Source organism: Doryrhamphus excisus, linkage group LG17 (assembly GCF_037039965.1).
Source record: "Doryrhamphus excisus strain RoL-2023G ecotype Guam linkage group LG17, RoL_Dexc_Guam_v1.1, whole genome shotgun sequence".
Lineage (NCBI taxonomy): Eukaryota > Metazoa > Chordata > Actinopteri > Syngnathiformes > Syngnathidae > Doryrhamphus > Doryrhamphus excisus.
Window position 1 is genome coordinate 13081866 of NC_136373.1, and position 20345 is coordinate 13102210.

Below are 20345 nucleotides of genomic sequence, written 5' to 3' on the forward strand. Positions count from 1 at the left end.
TCAGGGTGATGGAAAAAAAATCAGTATCGGCATCGGCCCAAAAAACAAAACCATATCGGTCGATCCCTAGTCTATATTGCAATATATCTTGATATATCTTTACAACAAGTAAATTGAGGGAGCAAAAGTAGTATCGGCCACAAATATCGGCTATGGGTGATGGAAAAAAAATCGGTATCGGCATTGGCCCTAAAAAAAAACATATCGGTCGATCCCTAGTCTATGTATGTATATTGCAATGTCTCTTGATATATCTTAACAAGTAAATTGAGGGAGCAAAAGTAGTATCGGCCACAAATATCGGCCCAAGCAAAATCGGCCATTGGCTAAGGGTGATGGAAAAAAATCGGTATCGGCATCGGCAAAAAAAAAAAAATATTGGTCGATCCCTAGTCTATATTGCAATATATCTTGATACAGTGAAGAAAATAAGTATTTGAACACCCTGCTATTTTGCTATTTCTCCCACTTAGAAATCATGGAGGGGTCTGAAATTTTCATCGTAGGTGCATGTCCACTGTGAGAGAGATAAACTAAAAAGAAAAATCCAGAAATCACAATGCATGATTTTTTAACAATTTATTTGTGTGATACAGCTGCAAATAAGTATTTGAACACCTGAGAAAATGAATGTTAATATTTGGTACAGTAGCCTTTGTTTGCTATTACAGAGGTCAAACGTTTCCTGTAGTTTTTCACCAGGTTTGCACACACTGCAGGAGGGATCTTGGCCCACTCCTCCACACAGATCTTCTCTAGATCAGTCAGGTTTCTGGGCTGTCGCTGAGAAACACGGAGTTTGAGCTCCCTCCAAAGATTTTCGATTGGGTTCAGGTCTGGAGACTGGCTGGGCCATGCTAGAACCTTGATATGCTTCTTACGGAGCCACTCCTTGGTTTTCCTGGCTGTGTGCTTCGGGTCGTTGTCGTGTTGGAAGACCCAGCCACGACCCATCTTCAATGCTCTGACAGAGGGAAGGAGGTTGTTCCCCAAAATCTCACAATACACGGCCCCAGTCATCCTCTCTTTAATGCAGTGCACTCGTCCTGTCCCATGTGCAGAAAAACACCCCCAAAGCATGATGCTACCACCCCCATGCTTCACAGTAGGGATGGTGTTCTTCGGATTGTACTCTTCATTCTTCTTCCTCCAAACACGCTTATTGGAATTATGACCAAAAAGTTCTATTTTGGTCTCATCTGACCATAAAACTTTCTCCCATGACTCCTCTGTATCATCCAAATGGTCATATGCAAACTTAAGACGGGCCTTGACATGTGCTGGTTTAAGCAGGGGAACCTTTCGTGCCATGCATGATTTCACATCATGACGTCTTAATGTATTACCTACAGTAACCTTGGAAACGGTGGTCCCAGCTCTTTTCAGGTCATTGACCAAGTCCTGTCGTGTAGTTCTGGGCTGATTCCTCACCTTTCTTAGAATCATTGAGACCCCACGAGGTGATATCTTGCATGGGGCTCCACTCCGATTGAGATTGACCGTCATGTTTAGCTTCTTCCATTTTCTAATGATAGCTCCAACAGTGGACCTTTTTTCACCAAGCTGCTTGGTAATTGCTCCGTAGCCCTTTCCAGCCTTGTGGAGGTGTACAATTTTGTCTCTGGTGTCTTTGGACAGCTCTTTGGTCTTCGCCATGTTACAAGTTAAAGTCTTACTGATTGTATGGGGTGGACAGGTGTCTTTATGCAGCTAACGACCTCAAACAGGTGCATCTGATTCAGGATGATACATGGAGTGCAGGTGGACTTCTAATGGGCAGACTAACAGGTCTTTCAGGGTCAGAATTCTAGATGATACACAGGTGTTCAAATACTTATTTGCAGCTGTATCACACAAATAAATTGTTAAAAAATCATGCATTGTGATTTCTGGATTTTTCTTTTTAGTTTATCTCTCTCACAGTGGACATGCACCTACGATGAAAATTTCAGACCCCTCCATGATTTCTAAGTGGGAGAAATAGCAAAATAGCAGGGTGTTCAAATACTTATTTTCTTCACTGTATATCTTTACAACAAACTAAAGTATGTGCAGTATGTGTCTTGATGGACAGCCAAATGTTTTTGGGTCTACCATTTGACTTTTTTGTTCTATTATCCTCAGGATCTTTGAAGAAGTTTAAAATGATTTCCCGTGTCCGACCTCAGCTCCAACCGCTGGAGGCCTTGCTTATGCAGCTCAACAATCCAACTCCGTTTAAAGAGATCATTTTTAGCCTTTTCTATCAGGAGATTATGACATTATCACATAATGATGTGAATACCTGACAGAAAATGACACTGAAGCCACATTTTTGCCAAGATTCTGGCTTCTAAAGGCCTTAGTCTTGAATGTTGATGAAGAGACTATTTCAGTTTAATGCTTCTTTACAAACTGCAAACTTTTTTTTTTTGTCTCACTCCCATATCTTCCTTTTATGAAGCTCTACTTTGGAATTTTTAGGAGTCATCACAACATCTTCTGCATGCCTTTTGTTTGTATTTTAGTTCATTTGCATTTTTATGCTTAAATTGGAATAAAATATGCTTAAATATGTATTTTGTTTACTAATAACAGACCATATTCAACCACAAAGCAGTATGACTAATTAATATATTTTTGAAAAAAACCCTGACAGTCTCAAAATTCAACGTGTTTAACGCCACCAGTCCAGGATTTACCCTGCCTCTCGCCCAAAAAATAAATGGAAACGGAGGGTAAAGGTTTTCCCTATATATCCAATATGACATTATGGCTGTCCTGTGGTATTATATTACATTAATTATATTAATAGTCCTTACTCTTCCAAGTATATCTTGGCTAGGTCTGAAACACCCTACATCTGAGAGACATTTTTCTCATATAACAATAAAATGTCAGGCTCTTCAAATTATTACAAGTATAGCTATATTAAATATAATAATAAAAAACCGACAGTGACCTTGCATTGATTCAAGTCAATCATACTGAAAAACATTTATTTCCAAAATATATACTTTTTATAACGTCTCCCATCACTACTTTTCACTTTGAGGAACAAGACATTCTCCAAAGCACTCCAACATGGTTATCCTATGTTTACACATGTTTACAGTATATACTGTACAATACCATGCAGCCATGCATGAAAGTCACTGGTTATATTAAATGAACCTCAACCATCCATTTACTACTGCTTATCCAGTTCAGGGTCAAGAGATGCGGGTTGTACTCTTAACTGGTTTTGCCCACCAGTAATAGTGAGAATGTGTGTAATTTGCAAATTAAATAAGCTTAGAGTGCAATCTTCTGACAGTACCTTTGAACAAAAAACACTGAATCCTCCTGTCAGGAAGACAAACATTAAGTATTCTTGTACTTAAGGTACTGATACTGCATGAGGTACTGCAGCAGGATCCAACACAAAGGACAAAAAAATCACTGCATGTATTAATATTAGGGCTGTCAATCGATTAAAATAGTTGATCATAATTAATTGTATTTTTTTTGCCCATAGTTAACTCAGAATTAATCACATTTAATCACAGATAGAAATAAGTTTTTATCTATAAAAAGTAGGGGGAACTCTGTGGTAAAAGATTCCATGTGCAACTACAATGATAATTACATCAACATTTTATGTAAAATGATATCAATTTGGGAATGGGCCATTATTTAAAACAATACAGCCAGCAAGCATATTCTTGTATTAGTATTTTTCTTTACTATTAGCATATTAACTCTTAACCTCGCCCATGCATAAAAGTTACTGGTTATATTAAATGGACCTCAACCATCCTGTTCAGGGTCAAGAGATGCGGGTTGTACCCTTAACTGGTTCCCAGTCAATCACAAAGCACATATTGACAAAGAATATGGATGTCCAATGGTATTGTACAATATTGGTATAAAAATGACATATCCATCTTCCTGTAATACCTACTATGCGTATCTCTAGGGGTACACCAATTGTGGTAGGGTTTATGTGAATAAAAAATTAAAACAATCAGTGCCTAACATAATTACGAGAGCACCTGAATGCATCACGGCACAAGGAGAACAGAGCACAAAGGGGATAGAGCATGGAGTTGTTCATTGTATGTACTGTGTGCATCACATTAACAAACAAAGCATGGTTGATTATTTATTTATTTTTTTAATCTTGGAGATTTCATTTATTTTTGTGTTTTCCGACTTTTGCGTGGAAAACCTGTGATCTGAGTGGGGATTCCCCTGAAAATGAGGCATTATCGTTGGTTGGATGTATTTTTTATTTTTGTACTTCAAAATGTGAAAATACACATTTTCCCCCTGGAATTACTATGAAATTAATTAAACAACATTTCAAGTTAAATACATTTTTTTTTTTTTTTTTCTTAAGTGAGCAGTGGGAAGCGGGGGTGGCATGTCTGCAGGGGTACGTGACAGTAATCTATGTGCATCATGCTAAACGAGCCCACTTTATTTGCTGATTTTAATGGATTTTGTCGAGACAAAATAGTCAAAATTAATATACCTCTTTTTCAATAACTTACTACATTAATATTGCAGCATTTGCCTTATTCCACACACTGTTTGTGTAATGCATCCAGTTGCATTACTGTAAAATAATCATAATGTGTTCATACATTACACAAGAATTGACCTGATATCAGTTTGAGGCCTGCCTATATCGTTATCGGCTGATATCGCTAACGGAAATGAAGTGCTGGACAAAATTAGTATTATCGGACATCGGTAAGAAAGCCAATATCAAGCATCTCTTCACAAACAACCATTCACACTCACATTCACATCATCACTGAGCGAGGCTTGAACCCACTCTGGCTGCACAAAAGTCAGCTGAGGCATCCATGACACTAATTTCGCTGACAAAACGACATTAACCTTTATCACGTACTTTAACAACATGGATTACTACACATGCAGAAGGTCGAGCCAGTGTAAAATAGTCTACCTCATATTCCTGTTTGAATCCGTAACCCTCGGCCGTCTTCATCTGGTTGATGTGCTGAAGCAGGTCGGCCACTCGGACGGCAGGGTGGAGCTGCCCCGTGTGGTAGGGGGAACCTTTGCGTCCACACGGGTGCCTCGGGGAGCCTCCCAGCAGGCTGCTGGCCTCGTTCACCGAACTGCGAGGATCACCTGCGACAAAACAGGTCACAGTTGAAATACTTCTGACATGTCTCACATACAAACATCGCTGTCAAAACAACTCTTATGAACCCAAACCTGCAAAAATGCTATAATTAGTGATCTGACAAAACTTAAGTATGTTTGATCAAATGTAGAATTAGTACAGCTTCTGCTTGGACGTTAACACCACAACAGGTGTTGAACTCCAATGGAAAAAAAGCATGCTGGGGACACCGAGACAGGCAGGATTGCAAGGTTTATACTTTGCGTAAAGCACATAATGTGAGGTTCCAGTCTGCACTGCCACTTCCATAGTATATATAGTGTATTATCTTATCATAGTTTACAGTCTGATAGACTTCTGGCTAGAAAATTGTTGAGGTCTCCCCAAATAGACTCCTGCCTGTACAACTTAATCAATAAACGTCTACTTTGAGGCAGTTCAGCCACACTGGTGAGTGTGTGTGTGTACATAACTTGTGCATTGAAAAATGTCTACTTCTGCCTGATCTCATGTCCTTATGAATGAAACTGGAGGAGGATATTGTCCTGGGTAAATAAGTGGAGAATAACGCAAAGTTTATTTATTTGTCAACTTCAGTATGGCTGATTCTTATGAACATGACAAATGCACAAAATAATGAGCCAATTCAAGAAACAATACAAGCAGTTGATGTTTGCTAAATACAAGGATGAAGAGTCTTGAACCAGTCATGATGTGCTATACATATCACTATTTTGACCCATTATGTGATTGGACGGTCATATCACCTTGTACTTTGGAACGTGACTAAAAAAAAAAAAACCAAACAAAAAAAAAACCTTAAGCTATATTAGGAAAGCAGGAAGTGAACAAATGTAACAGTTACTGATTGTAAAAGTACCGGATGGAGGGGTAGGATTTAATAAGCTTTGCTTCTTCCTACTCCTTTTGGACATGTGGAACTGTGAACTGATTATGTGATGCATTCAATTGTAATCTGATGCATGTTCAAATTAAAGAAAACCATTACCATTCCAACTCGGGTCCACTGAACTCATGCTACAGTTGTTTTTGCAAGCGATCAGCACCATTATAAGCATGATCTATTGCTACTACACTACACATTATATCACGCCCTCGGTTGTGCAGCTATTATAATACACGCTAACGTATGTGTAAAACATGTCTTCAAAACTAGATTGTGTGGGTAGATATGACATCATCGCTGTCTTGAGTAATGACCAAGATCTGTAACAACCGTGTAGTAAACACATCCATCTTTTTCCTAGCCATGCGACTGACAATAACAAAAGGGCAATCCATTCGAAAAGAGTAACAGTGGGAATCGCAAAACATTTGTTTACATTCAATTCAACTTTTACAGCCAATAAGACCAACAAGGTTTGCATTCATTTACTCTGTTCAGGTTCACGGGCGAGCTGGAGCCTATCCCACTCTTGACTGGTTAACAGTCACAGGGCACATTGTGATTTCTATCACTTTCATATCTATTATGGATAGTGTCCTAAAATACATTGTTGTGGAAAATGCATGGGGGTAACATGATAGCGCCCTATCCACACAGATAGGACCATGCACTTAACAGTTAACGGTTTTACAGGTGGTTCTTGTTTTGCAATGTTATGACACAATTCCTCACAAATTATTAATAAGGTGCAAAAACAGGCACTGAGAACTGAGTCAATTTTCATTAAAAATCGTAAATAAACATTGTAAATTGCTCGGAAAGTTGAGCCGCATCTTTGGGTTACGTTGTTTGACTGTCCCGTTCATCATCATGGGTAAAGATGATACCCCTTTCTTACTATGAAATAGACGCTAGCCACGTTTACATGAGGAGTTTTTCCTGTTTCCGAATGGAATCTTTCTCAATGACCTTTCCGAAAGCAATGGTATACATGGAAAGGAATATTCCAATGGCGTGTCTACATGCGCCGCTATAATCAACCAGAATAGTCAATGGGGCATGCCCAGTAAAGCGTAAACACCAACATCACGTGATACCGACTTCCTCCAGTTTTTCTTTCACTTGTTGGAATAACTCCGTATTGCCAGTTTTTCCTTCGTCCAGTCTTGAAATTTAGTTTGAATCAAAAACAAACTTTCTGCAGCAGTCCAGTGCCGATTGCTTGCCTCCATTTTTTTAAATCGAAGAACATCTCAAGCTGCGTGTTACGTCATATCTGAGCATGCGCTGAAAGAACGCAAAATTTAAACATGAAAAAAATTTAATTCAATCTTGCTAATATTTTATAATTAAACCCGGGACATGTTTTATATAGATATGTATTTTCTTTTTTAATAAAACTGGACTTGTGAATGGCGTATAGAAGGGTTTAGATTCTGTTCCACAGATGGCGCTAATGCACACGAAAGCTGCTTGCCAACCGCCAATAAACAACAGAAGAAGATAGAACGCAGTCTGACAACTTTCCATTTGAGCGGGTACAAGATACCTCAATCGGATTGGGGAAAGGAATATTCCACCCCTGTGAATCAGATTATATATTCATTCGGATTGGAAATTTTCTTTCGGAATGAGGTGTATACAAAGGTTAAATTCTTTCCGAACGCAATTGGAATATTTGTGTCCATGTATACGTGGCTATTGATAACTAAGCAGCATAGTTGTCTATGCCTTAGCTCTGTTCTGTGTGCAGTGTGACTGACTTCGGTATTAACTGTCATAGGAACGGAACTCATGTACACTATATGTACATTTATTGTAGCCATATATTAACATTTTAATGCCGATGTCTGAAATGAATATTTGTCTTACTGCGTGTACCGCAGGTGTGCGCGTCCATGAAGGAAAGGGCCATCCTCTCATCCTCTTGAAGTGTGCTCTGGTCAGTAAAACTGCGCTCCATGGAGCCCATATGGCTCTTCTCCTGACGGTAAGTAATGGGCGTCTTATTCATGTTCACAGGTTTCCTGTTAATGAATAAAGAAGAAAGGGGCCGCACAGAGGGAGATGTGTTAGATAACAAACAATACAAGTCAAATAAACCCTTGAAATGAAATAATAAACGTCATCTGCTCAATTGTTTAGCCTTCCTGCTGTATGATTGACAGCCAGAGCATGAGCATGTGTGTGATGGATCACAAAAACAATGAAAAAGGAAAGAGCCATAATCACTTACGGATAATAAGAGTAGTAGTTCCTTCTGGCAAGAGTGCAGGAAGAGGAGGAGGAGAAGGAGGAGGAGGGAACAACAATCAAGAAGACATGTATCATGAAAGCAATGTCAGCTGAAAGCAGAATGCATTGATTACAGTGAAAACCAGAAGCAGGACGTCAGCTGTGCGGGTGACCATGTGACACGTGCAACAAGTGTATCGAGCAGGTGCAGACAGCCGAGCACAACTATGTATGTGTGTGTGTGTGTGTGTGTGTGTTTTCTGCAGTAGAATCTGTCTGATGTATTAAACTTGAAGCTGCAAAGAACTTAGCAGTGGGACCCAAGCTAATTTGCAGAACATGGTCGACTTTCAACATGTTCAAAATCAGCGGGCAAGCTTTGTAGGTCGTTCAGTGCACCGCTAACCTCTCATGTTGCAGGGTTAGTTTTTGACATAGTAATAGTACAATAAGGGAAGGACGAATTATCTATTATCAAACCTATCTATGTATACACTAGCCACGTATACATGGACCCAAATATTCCAATTCCATTCGGGTTATTTGCTCAAACGGAAAGAATCTAACCTTTGTATACACCTCATTCCGAAAGAGAAGTGCCAATCCGAGTGAATATATAATGGGATTCACAGGGGTGGAATACTGCTGTCCCATTTGTGGACATTAGGGTGTACCAGTTAAAGTGTACCAGTAAGGCAAAAATGAGTCACAATAATAATAGAACAGTGAAACCTTGGTTAGCGTAAGCCTTGGTTAGCATATTTTTCGGTTTAAGTAAAAAAATCCTCAGTTTGCGTACATTTCTCGATTAGCATATGTGTCATTAATACACTGCGTGAGTCCAAACTGTGTTCGGAATGTATATTTATTTTGAAAAAATCCTATTAGCCGCGTGTTAGCACAGAACTGGTAGTCATTATACCCCCACTAAGACATCATCAGTGGTTAGTTACACCACAAGTCTCTGCTTTTATTTTGATCACAGCTGCAATTTATAATAATAATAATAATCTACAATGGATGTTCTACATCAATAGCCACATTTACATGAGGAGTTTTTCTCTTTCCGAATGGAATCTGTCCGAATGACCTTTCCGAAAGTAATGGTATTCATGGAAAGGAATATTCCAATCGCATGTCTACATGCGTCGCTATAATCAACCAGAATAGTCAATGGGGCATGCCCAGTAAAGCACAAATAGAAGGGTTTAGATTCTGTTCCACAGATGGCGCTAATGCACATGAAAGCTGCTTGCCAACCGCCAATAAACAACAGAAGAAGATAGAACGCAGTATGACAACTTTCCGTTTGAGCGGGTACAAGATACCTCAATCGGATTGGGGAAAGGAATATTCCACCCCTGGGAATCCCATTATATATTCATTCGGATTGGCACTTTTCTTTCAGAATGAGGTGTATACAAAGGTTACATTCTTCTCGTTTCAGCAAATAAACCGAATTGAATTGGAATATTTGGGTCCATGTATACGTGGCTAATGCAAGTACGAGCAAATTTGATAAAGAAGGCGACAAACACTATTGAACTTAAGCAATAACTCATAACAAAATACCAATATGGTGTCCTTGTGGATCTCATAGCCAATCTGTCAACAATCTCGTCCTCAATGAAGGTAAAAGTGATGTTAAATATTTACTTATCCCCGCCATTTGTCATACACAGTATACTGTATACTTCATATTGTTTCCTGCATGTAAAACCGTGTTGTGTTCATATTCTTGTCAGATATGGTTTATGTTTTCCTCTGACCTTATGGAACGGATTACTAACAAAACACCATCCAAAAATGAATTGTGTCTAACTTCGGAGGCTTCACTACATATATTCTTGAAGTAAGTCATTATTTAACGCATGCTAAGTTAAAAGGGGTGCATGATGTACAATAGACCTTGAGGGTCACTGGCTAATAGTCTCTAAAAGCACACCTTTTCCCTCCCAATTACCATCTCATTTATGGGTCGGTCCTGTGCTTGGTGTGTGTAATTAAGTAGCTAATTGAATTGCATCAACCTTTAATTAAATACTTCACACTCTCACACACTCAAATGGGCTCTGCAGATGAGAATTGTTGCTCCCTTTGGTTGCATCAAAGGGGAATGAAAGCAATGAAAGCAATGCAGACTGTTGGTACAACAACAGTTGTGTCGCTCCCTCTGCTATAAAAAACCGCCGACTGAGCTGATATACCAACTCGAGAAAATGAAGGAGGTGTGGTTGCGCTGTAGAAAATGAGGCATACCTCGTACAAATTAACAGTCTTTACCCTTTTTTTATGATAATGATGACAGCACCCAGCAGGAGGATGAGCACCACCAAGCCACCGGCACACACCCCGAGAATCAGCCCCATCTCCTCTGAGTGTTGCGACACCTCCAAAGCTTTGCGGTGATCTTTGCAGGCGGCTAGGAAAAGCAAAACAGATTATCATTAAAAAAAAAAAACAGTGCACTTTAAATGTGTGTAAGAAATGATTCTCAGGGACGTCATTTAAAGTAGGTTATACAAAAAAAAAAAAAAAAAGTCTTTGAAAAGCTTCTCGCCCACAGGTACGACAATGCATTCATTCAACTTATACCGACTCCTGACAACATCTGCAGAATTCTAATGGGCTCTTAATGCCAACACTGCATTTCAATAGCGGTGATATTTCAAAAGGTCTTCTCAAATTGCCGGCAATAACCAAAGAGCCATGCAAATAAGGAAGTGGCAGATATCGTCAGTGTTAGTCAGCAACAAACACGTCATAGTCAAGTGAGTGTGTAGGAGGGGGTTATATCATCAAACCAAAACCATACAACTGTTCTTCCAACTCCATTTCTGGTTAAATGTCCAAATGTATCAGCAAATCATGCCAAGTCAGAAAAGTGTAATGATAACCATAGAACCAGAACTGTAACTGAAAGGGTCTGGCTGCTCATGTGGATATATTAATGACAAGCAGACATCATCACATCCTGGTATGGGAACTGCTCTGTCGCGGACCGTAAGGCATTGCAAAGAGTAGTGAAATCTACCCAACGCATTGCCGGAGCCTCACTTCCTGCCATCGGGGACATCTACAGGAAGCGTTATTCTATTCTCTATTCTATTCTATTTCCTCATTTATTTATTAATAAGGTATTTATAAATTTGCACTTCTGGTTGGATGCTAACTGCATTTTGTTGCTCTATACCAGTGACATGAGCAATAACAATAAAGTACAGTCTAAAAAAGAAAGATGAAAGAAAGAATCTAATCTAATCTAACCTAAGACAATCTAACCTAACCTAACCTAACCTGATACAATCTAACCTAACCTAACCTAAGACAATCTAACCTAACCTAAGACAATCTAACCTAAGACAATCTAATCGAACCTAAGACAATCTAACCTAACCTAAGACAATCTAACCTAAGACAATCTAACCTAAGACAATCTAATCTAACCTAAGACAATCTAACCTAACCTAACCTAACCTAAGACAACCTAACCTAACCTAAGACAATCTAACCTAACCTAATCTAAGACAATCTAACCTAACCTAAGACAATCTAACCTAACCTAAGACAATCTAACCTAACCTAAGACAATCTAACCTAACCTAACCTAATCTAATCTAACCTAAAACAATCTAACCTAACCTAAACTAACCTAAGACAATCTAACCGAACCGAACCTAACCTAACCTAACCTAACCTAACCTAACCTAACCTAACCTAACCGAACCGAACCTAACCTAACCTAACCTAACCTAACCTAACCTAACCTAACCTAACCGAACCGAACCGAACCTAACCTAACCTAAGACAATCTAACCTAATCTAACCTAACCTAACCTCACCTAACCAAAGACAATCTAACCTAGCCTAACCTAACCTGAGACAATCTAACCTAACCTAATCTAATCTAACTTAATCTAATCTAATCTAACCTAAAACAATCTAACCTAACCTAACCTAAGACAATCTAACCTAACCTCACCTAACCTAACCCAAGACAATCTAACCTAACCTAATCTAATCTAACCTAAAACAATCTAACCTAACCTAAACTAACCTAACATAACCTAAGACAATCTAACCGAACCTAACCTAACCTAGGACAATCTAAGCTAACCTAATCTAACCGAACCTAACCTAACCTAACCTAACCTAATCTAATCTAAAACAATCTAACCTAACCTAATCTAACCTAACCTAAAACAATCTAACCTAACCTAACCTAACCTAACCTAATCTATTCTAATCTATTCTAATCTAATCTAATCTAATTTAATCTAATCTAATCTAAAACAATCTAACCTAACCTAATCTAACCTAACCTAAAACAATCTAACCTAACCTAATCTAACCTAACCTAAAACAATCTAACCTAACCTAACTGTATTCTACCAAGTAGAAGCAAAATTGAATTATAAGTCAATATTTTTTAAAGGCTTTTAGTATTAAGAATGTCAACCAGAAAGTCAACCACATTCATGTTCAACTTCCGTGCTTTTAGAAAAGGTTTGCCACTAAAATTATGATCGTTGTTGATGATTTTTACCAGCGGATATGCAGCCTTGTGAACCTGTCATTGGAAATATCACTGTTTGGCGCTGGAACAACACTCTGGGGATGCTTTTCCTGTAAATACTGAATTATTTATCCTATTTTAGACACACAAGTCGTCCAAACAGCAACTCCAGATGAAAACGTCAAGGTACCTCGCTTGTCTGTGAGCAACTGAAAAGGTCTCCCGACTTGCAAGTTTCTACTTTCTCAATCATGAGATTCCGTGCTTGTACCGGAGAGTCGATATTTCCTTGTCTAGTTCACGGGGCCTGCTGATCTAGTTTCCCTGCGCATGTGTCAGTCTGAGCTGCAGGCTGTGCCAGCCCTCAAACCAGTCTTTCTGAGCCCAGTGGAATGTCTCGAGAGCAGCAGAAAGTCAGAGCAGGCCTCGGGATACAGCTCTATCTGACAGCCTGCTGGGGACAAAGCCAATCTGGGCCAAGGAAATGGAAACACAGCCATGTTTTTTGCCTATCTGTAGCTGGTGTCCCTTTACGACTGCTTTCTAACACTCATTCTGAATAAACGTTAAAGTCGGACAATATCGGAAAGCTACTAGTCCATTGCTTCCTGTCTATTCATTCATTCATTCATTTTCTACCGCTTATCCTCATAAAGGTTGCATGGGTGCTGGAGCCTATCCCAGCTGGTACACCCTGGACTGGTTGCCAGCTAATCACAGGACACATATAAACAAACAACCATTCACACTCACATTCATACCTATGGACAATTTGGAGTTGCTAATTAACCTAGCATGTTTTTGGAATTTGGGAGGAAACCGGAGTACCCGGAGATGCAAACATGCAAACTCCACACAGAGATGGCCGAGGGTGGGATTGAACTCGGGTTTCCTAGCTGTGAGGTCGGCGCGCTAACCACTCTCCACCGTGCAGCCTGAGATCTATCAGTATGGAAAAAGTCATTCGAAATATTTTGGGACTTCAGCAAACCACAGTAAGAGCCATTATCCACAAATAGCAAAAACAAAGCAAACTCCACACAGAGATGGATGGAATTGAACTCAGGTCTCCTAGCTGTGAGGCCCGCATGCTAACCATTCATCCGCCGTGCAGCCGCTTTGTGTTTAATGGTACTTAATTCAGTTACTTTATTTGGAATAACACATACATATTGTGGGCTGCACGGCGGTCGAGTGGTTAGTGTGCAGACCTCACAGTAAGGAGACCAGGGTTCAATTCCACCCCCGGCCATCTCTATCTCATCATGCATGCGTGGGTTTTCTCCGGGTACTCCGGTTTCCTCCCACATTCCAAAAACATGCTAGGTTAATTAGCGACTCCAAATTGTCCATAGGTATGAATGTGAGTGTGAATGGTTGTTTGTCTATATGTGCCCTGTGATTGGCTGGCCACCAGTTCAGGGTGTACCCCGCCTCTCGCCCGAAGACAGCTGGGATAGGCTCCAGCACCCCCTGCGATCCTCGTGAGGAAAAGCGGTACAAAGTGAATGAATGAATGAATATGTGAGTTTATTTCCAAAGCATTCAGACATGTACTGCAGATGGTAATGTACTTTCCATCCCTGGTTCCTTACATTTGGCATTAAAATGTACCACAGTTTTTTTCCACATTTAACCTGAAATGTCTAGCAGGCTGAACATGAGCATGAAATTGATTTCCACATGAATCCTTGCATCTGCCAGTTGCTCCACATTGGGAAATTGGTGCTTAGAGAAGGAATGGAAGTCTATTGTCATGCCGAGCCTGCCGGAAGATCCTTAATTAAACTGTCACCTGCAAGTTGAAATGTAATCTCCAGTTTTCATATACAAGATGGAATCGTTTGCGTCCACTTGTGGCTTGTGATGAGCTGCTTGATAATAACAGCTGAGGAGATGATGCGGGGGTGCGATGTGAGGAGGATGGAGAAATTACACGTGACCTGTCACTTTTGGAAATGACCCCTAGATTTACTGTATTGTTTAGTCATTCACATATGTGAATGAGATGAGAGTTCAATATTAGTGCAGACCTGCCAACATGTACAGATTTATCATAGTCAACATGTCTGTACAGGTCTGATAATAGATATTATCAGTTTCTCAATAGTATATCAAATCGGGGCGGGGAGGGGTGCAAAAACATTTGCCCCTGGGGAGGGGCATGACAGTAAATCATTGACAACCACTGATTAAAATTTGTAATCAGTTTTAATCACAATTTTCAGATTTAATCATTATTATTCACTATTTGCATCTATGTCTAATGTATTTTATTAACCAAAAAATAAATGACAGGGCACAATTATATAGAAATGTGATGAAATTTCGACATATCACGATATTTAATTACGATTGTGAGACTTAACCTTAACATAAATTATCGAAATTTGAAACACTTCTATGCTAGGACTACGTTAAAAAGCCATAGCATTTCAGTATGTGGAATCAAACTGTGGAAGGGAATAAAATAAATAATAAATAAATAAAAACTTAAACTATATTAGGAAAGCAGGAAGTGAACAAATGTAACATTTACTGATTGTAAAAGTACCAGATGGAGGGGTAGGACATGGGTAGTTTTGCTTCTTCCTACTCCTTTTGGACATGTGGAACTGTGAACTGATTATGGGATGCACTCAATTGTAATCTGATGCATGTTCAAATGAAATAAAACCATTACCATTACCATTACCATTACCATTACCATTACCATTACCATTATCAATACACTCCATTGCTATAAACATCTTTCACCAACCGTTCCACCTCAGTGAGTCAAGTCACTGTTTTCCTTGTCAGACAGGAAAGGCAGAAGTATTTGGTTCAATTATGCTGCAAAAAAATAATTTTTTGTATGGTTTCGCTTCACCCAGTGCCGTTTCAAGGTGGCAACCGCATATTATGTCGGAACGGCACTGACGTTGATGTGTTCTGCTCAGAATAAAGTTAGAAAAGAGTCTTGAACCAGTCATGATGTGCTATACATATCACTATATTGACACTTACTGTGGTACCCATTATGTCATTGGATGGTCATATCACCTCGTACTTTGGTACGTGACAAAAAATAAAAATAAAAAAATTAACTATATTTGGAAAGCAGGAAGTGAACAAATGTAACAGTTACTGATTGTAAAAGTACCAGATGGGGGTGGGGGGGATTTTGCCCCCATGCATGTGAGACAAACTTCCTCATTGATACGTTCTAAACACTGAAAAACTGCAAGCAAAAAAACGGCTAGCTAACAATGCACATAAACATGATTCACCTATAAAGTCCTCTTAAAAAAACTCTGACAACATTCAATTTCTGTACAAGGATGTGTTTACTGCTACGGTGCAGTGATTTCTCCAAACTCATGACTTTTATTCACTGTGATCCTCAGTCCAGCCAGGGAAAGGGAAGTGGGGGGTGGGAGGGGGGGTTCCTGCCAAAAGAATTTAGTGTCAATTTCCTTGCCCTTTTCATGTCCCTTCCAATCCAAAAACTGAGGTACAGAAAAAAAGGGGGTGTTTGGGGGGGGTGGGGGTTCTAGGTGGCTCCATGTGGAAGTTTTGATGTGGAGGACCCTCGGAGCCCGCTGAGGTCAGAGCCCCTCAGATATAGCCATCTAGTGGGCCGCTGATGAGAACAAAGAGACTTCCTTTGATATGCTGCGTCCCAGCGGCCGCTTCCAAACAAACAGGATGAAAGCCTGACCTCTAATCCCTCCCTGCCTGTTGCCCTTTTCCGTGAAAAGCGCAGCTAAACAACCACGGCTGTCGGAGAAAATTTGTCCACATTTTGTACTTGAGTACAATAACAGTGCAATATGAACTTGAGGAGTCCTATTGTACAATATCAGTTCATAACAAAGAGAAAAGATTGCTGATGCAAAATGAACCCATTCATGTTATATTACCTTTGCGGGCGATGCGGATGCAGTTTATTCTGGATTCCTGCAAAAGAAAAAAAAAAACACATAAAAGGAGAGTGTTACTTTGCATAAATGGAACCAGATAGAAAGTAATATCTTTAGCTCTAATCGCCAAAGTTCACAATTTTTGAGTGGGCTCCACTACGCTTCTCTAAAAATATGTTTTACTTTACTAATTAACTTCAGGAAAATGTACTCTGACTAAAAGGAAAAATGACCTTTGATATGAGAGTTCTAACAACATGACGCCTTTAAATATCAGCAAATCTGAGAGCTGTGGCAGACTACTGAAGATACGGATAAGAGCTTTTTGCTGAAGGAAAAAAAGATTAGAGTTAAAAATGGGTTGGGGGGCGGGGGGGTATAATTAGGGGAGGGTTCCAGACCGATGCACCACTATGAAAATGAATTAATTCTATTCAAATTCAAGTTGATAACATCTCAGAGTTATAAAAAAAAGGACCGTTGTAGAACAACATGAATGAAATTCAGGACTTTAATCCAATTCCACCCCTCCACCTTGTGGAGAGATGCATTATGAAATTAAAATTTACACATGCCAATCCAGGCATTGAGGGACACTTATGCAAATGAACACATTTGGAAAAGACCTCCTCAAAGCTAAATTACTTTTTTTTTTTGTGCCAAATGAAAATGCATATGAAGCTAACTCTTAAACTCTCTTGCCTTGGTCAGGTACTGCATGGGGAGGGGGGGGGGGGGGGGGTATAACTTTTTGGGTATCTTGCGCATCAGTGGATTAACATTGCGATTCTCCTGAGGGACGATCAATTTAGAGTCCCAGTTTTGAACGCACACTTCATCAACCAGAAGACAAATCCATGCTCACCAATGAAGAAGAAGTGGCTAAAAAGTTTGGCTTAATTTCATTAAAAAAAAAAGAGCAGTCGGCTCAGTGCAACATTAGCAACACAATGATATCATGGAGCTGATGTTGAAGTTCAGTGTAAATAAAGCATGAGAACTAAGGCTAGGCAAGTTTATTCATGTGCACAGTTGAATTAACACAATTCTGGCCTTCAAAATAAGAGCGATTTGGGCTATAATCCTGTTTACTTGTCAGGTTGTCAGGCGTGATGTGCGGTAGAAGAGTTTCAGAAGAGTTTCAGCTAGAGACAGTGCCACTGAGGAAAATACAGGAAGCACAACTGTAAATAGCAGAGATGAGGATGCTGAGGTTCTCGTTGGGAATGACCAGGATGGATAGGATCAGGAACGAGTACATCAGAGGGACATTACATGTTAGAGGCCTTGGAGATCAAGTCAGAGTATCGGCCAGACTGAGATGGTTGGGACATGTCCAGAGGAGTGAATATGCGAATATATTGGTAGAAGGATGCTGCGTTTAGAGCCTCCAGGTAGGAGGCATCCTGGTCATTGGGAGTGACCAGGATGGATAGGATCAGAAACAAGTACATCAGAAGGACATTACATGTTAGAAGCCTTGGAGATAAAGTCAGAGAAGCCAGACTGAGATGGTTCGAACATGTCCAGAGGAGAGATAGTGAATATATTGGTAGAAGGATGCTTAGAGGAGGTAGGAGGCGTAGAGGAAGAGGAGGTTTACGGATGTAGTGAAGGAGGACACAAGGGTAGTTGGTGTGAGACAGACAGATTCAGAAGACAGAGCGTAAATACTGAATCCATGTCGGCAGTGCACAAAGGCACTGTGGACGTGTATTGAGTACTTCCTGCAGATCCCCTAAGCTACGGTACTCACCGTTAGCGGAACTACATCCATTTCTGAAATACTCTGCAAAATTGTCCAATTAGTATTCCATCAATAAATGTAAGGATATTTGGATTTAATTAAAGGGGACCTATTATGTTAATCTTTGGTCCTTTGTATTGAGTTGTGGACTCCTATAGAGCAGCTACACACAATAACCAGCACAGAAAGCTTTTAAGACCTTCCAGAATCTGCACCTACTCTAGCAGAATCTCCAAAATATTTGGTCCCACTCATCTTATACAGCTAAGAGCTTGTACATCAGCTGGATGGAGCCGGTGACTTCTCACAAGGCTCACTGTGATGTCACAGTGAGCTGCATTGGAACAGTTTTCCTGTAAGCTGTTTTTTTGATTTGAAAATTTTATTTATTGGAGAATTACCTGACAGCAGACTCCCTGCTTCATTTTAAAAGAAGTTTCCTCTTTCCCATCGGCATGCGAATTATTGCATGCCAACTTAGCAGAAGAGTTAATTGGCAAGCCTGTCATGGTCGTTCACACTTCACACATTTAGCTGTGTAGTGCCAGTCATGCCGCAGGGGCAGGTGGGTTCTGGCAGCTCCAAACACACAACATGTTTGCCAACACACAACACAAGGCTCCACTGCCCATATTTTTTCAGTGTGTGTGTGTGTGTGTGTGTTTGAAGTCAGCCATGCTGCATTCGCCAGCAAAGCCCCGGTCTTGTATCTACAGACTTTGAAGAGGCTCTTTAGACAGATCAATCAAAGCAATTACACAGGCTCTTGACAGGCCCTCTCTAGATAATTAGTACAGCTAAATGCTAAATATTATGAGGCCCTATATTGCTCAAGCTATTCTCACATTGATGCCATTGTTGCAGAGTACTGGGTGCAATTTTTTTTTTTTTCCCCAAAACTGTCAAGATGGACGCAAACCCAACAGAGCTTCATTAATGAACCAGTCAATATGACACAGAAGGCTCAGGAAGGAAACTTTATTGCTCAATACCCGGTATAGATTTTCTTAGAAGCGCTGACACAGGTTAACGGAATGTCAAACTCGACAAGAAATGCAAAAAAATCTCAAGTCTTTCATCTTAACGACTAAAATCCACGTGTGTATGCAGTATTAGCAATAGCAGATGCAGCGAATTCGTTTTATGATTGCTGCAGTACACTTTACTATTTGCACGTAAGACCCGCCCAAATTATGACACCGCTGCTTGTTTTTATCACATATGACAACAGCAGTATTTTCATGGATATAAACTATCAATCGTCGACCAATCAAAATGTCTTTCAACGCCAATCACAAAAGCCTGTCTCTTACTGTGCAGGCGTGTCAAAGCCAAAACAATTATGGCCGACGTGTGGGGATTACCTGTCCTTTGTGAGAATCATCAATTTTGAACCCTTCAAAACATGTTAAAAATTATTATTAGTATTGGAGGGACAAAACTTGGTGGGGTGGGTCCCAAAAGTGGTTGGATTTGTGGGTGGTCGAGGACACCCGGTTTGCAGACTGCTTGGGCCAAAGTCTCCTTAAAAAAAGGCTTCTCATCCTCCATGTTTTGCCAGTTTCGCTCTTAAAAAAGGAAGTGAACTATTTTTTTTGTCTAAATGAAGCCTGTTACCTGTATACACCTAATCTATGTGATCGGTTATTGTGGTTATTGGCCGATTTCACTCATGGATGATCGGTATCGGAATCGGCAGCAAAACTACTGTGCCTTTATGAGAATCATATCAATTTTAAACCCTGCAAAACACGTTAAAAAACTTTAATTTATTGCAGTATTGGAGGGACGAAACTTGGTGGGGTCGGCCCCAAAAGCGGTTGGTTTCGTGGGTGGTCGAAGACACCCGGTTTGCAGACTGCTTGGGCCAAAGTCTCCTGAAAGAAGGCTTCTCTTTTCGCTCTTAAAAAAAGGAA

General features: G+C 40.0%; 1 protein-coding gene across 5 annotated transcripts in view; it reads right to left on the reverse strand.

The window, feature by feature from the left end:
• LOC131136968 (receptor-type tyrosine-protein phosphatase U) overlaps positions 1–20345 on the reverse strand; it is a 302752-nt gene that overhangs the window by 54021 nt on the left and 228386 nt on the right. For 3 of the 5 annotated variants that reach the window (XM_078798065.1, XM_058084356.2, XM_058084354.2), the window contains exons 13-17: positions 16683–16719; positions 10545–10683; positions 8263–8286; positions 7899–8053; positions 4937–5124 (exon numbers count right to left, since the gene is read on the reverse strand). In XM_078798065.1, the coding sequence (XP_078654191.1) occupies positions 4937–5124; positions 7899–8053; positions 8263–8286; positions 10545–10683; positions 16683–16719 (543 nt within the window). The remainder of the gene's footprint in view (positions 1–4936; positions 5125–7898; positions 8054–8262; positions 8287–10544; positions 10684–16682; positions 16720–20345) is intronic. The other 2 variants (XM_058084359.2, XM_058084358.2) reach the window with 1 other exon arrangement.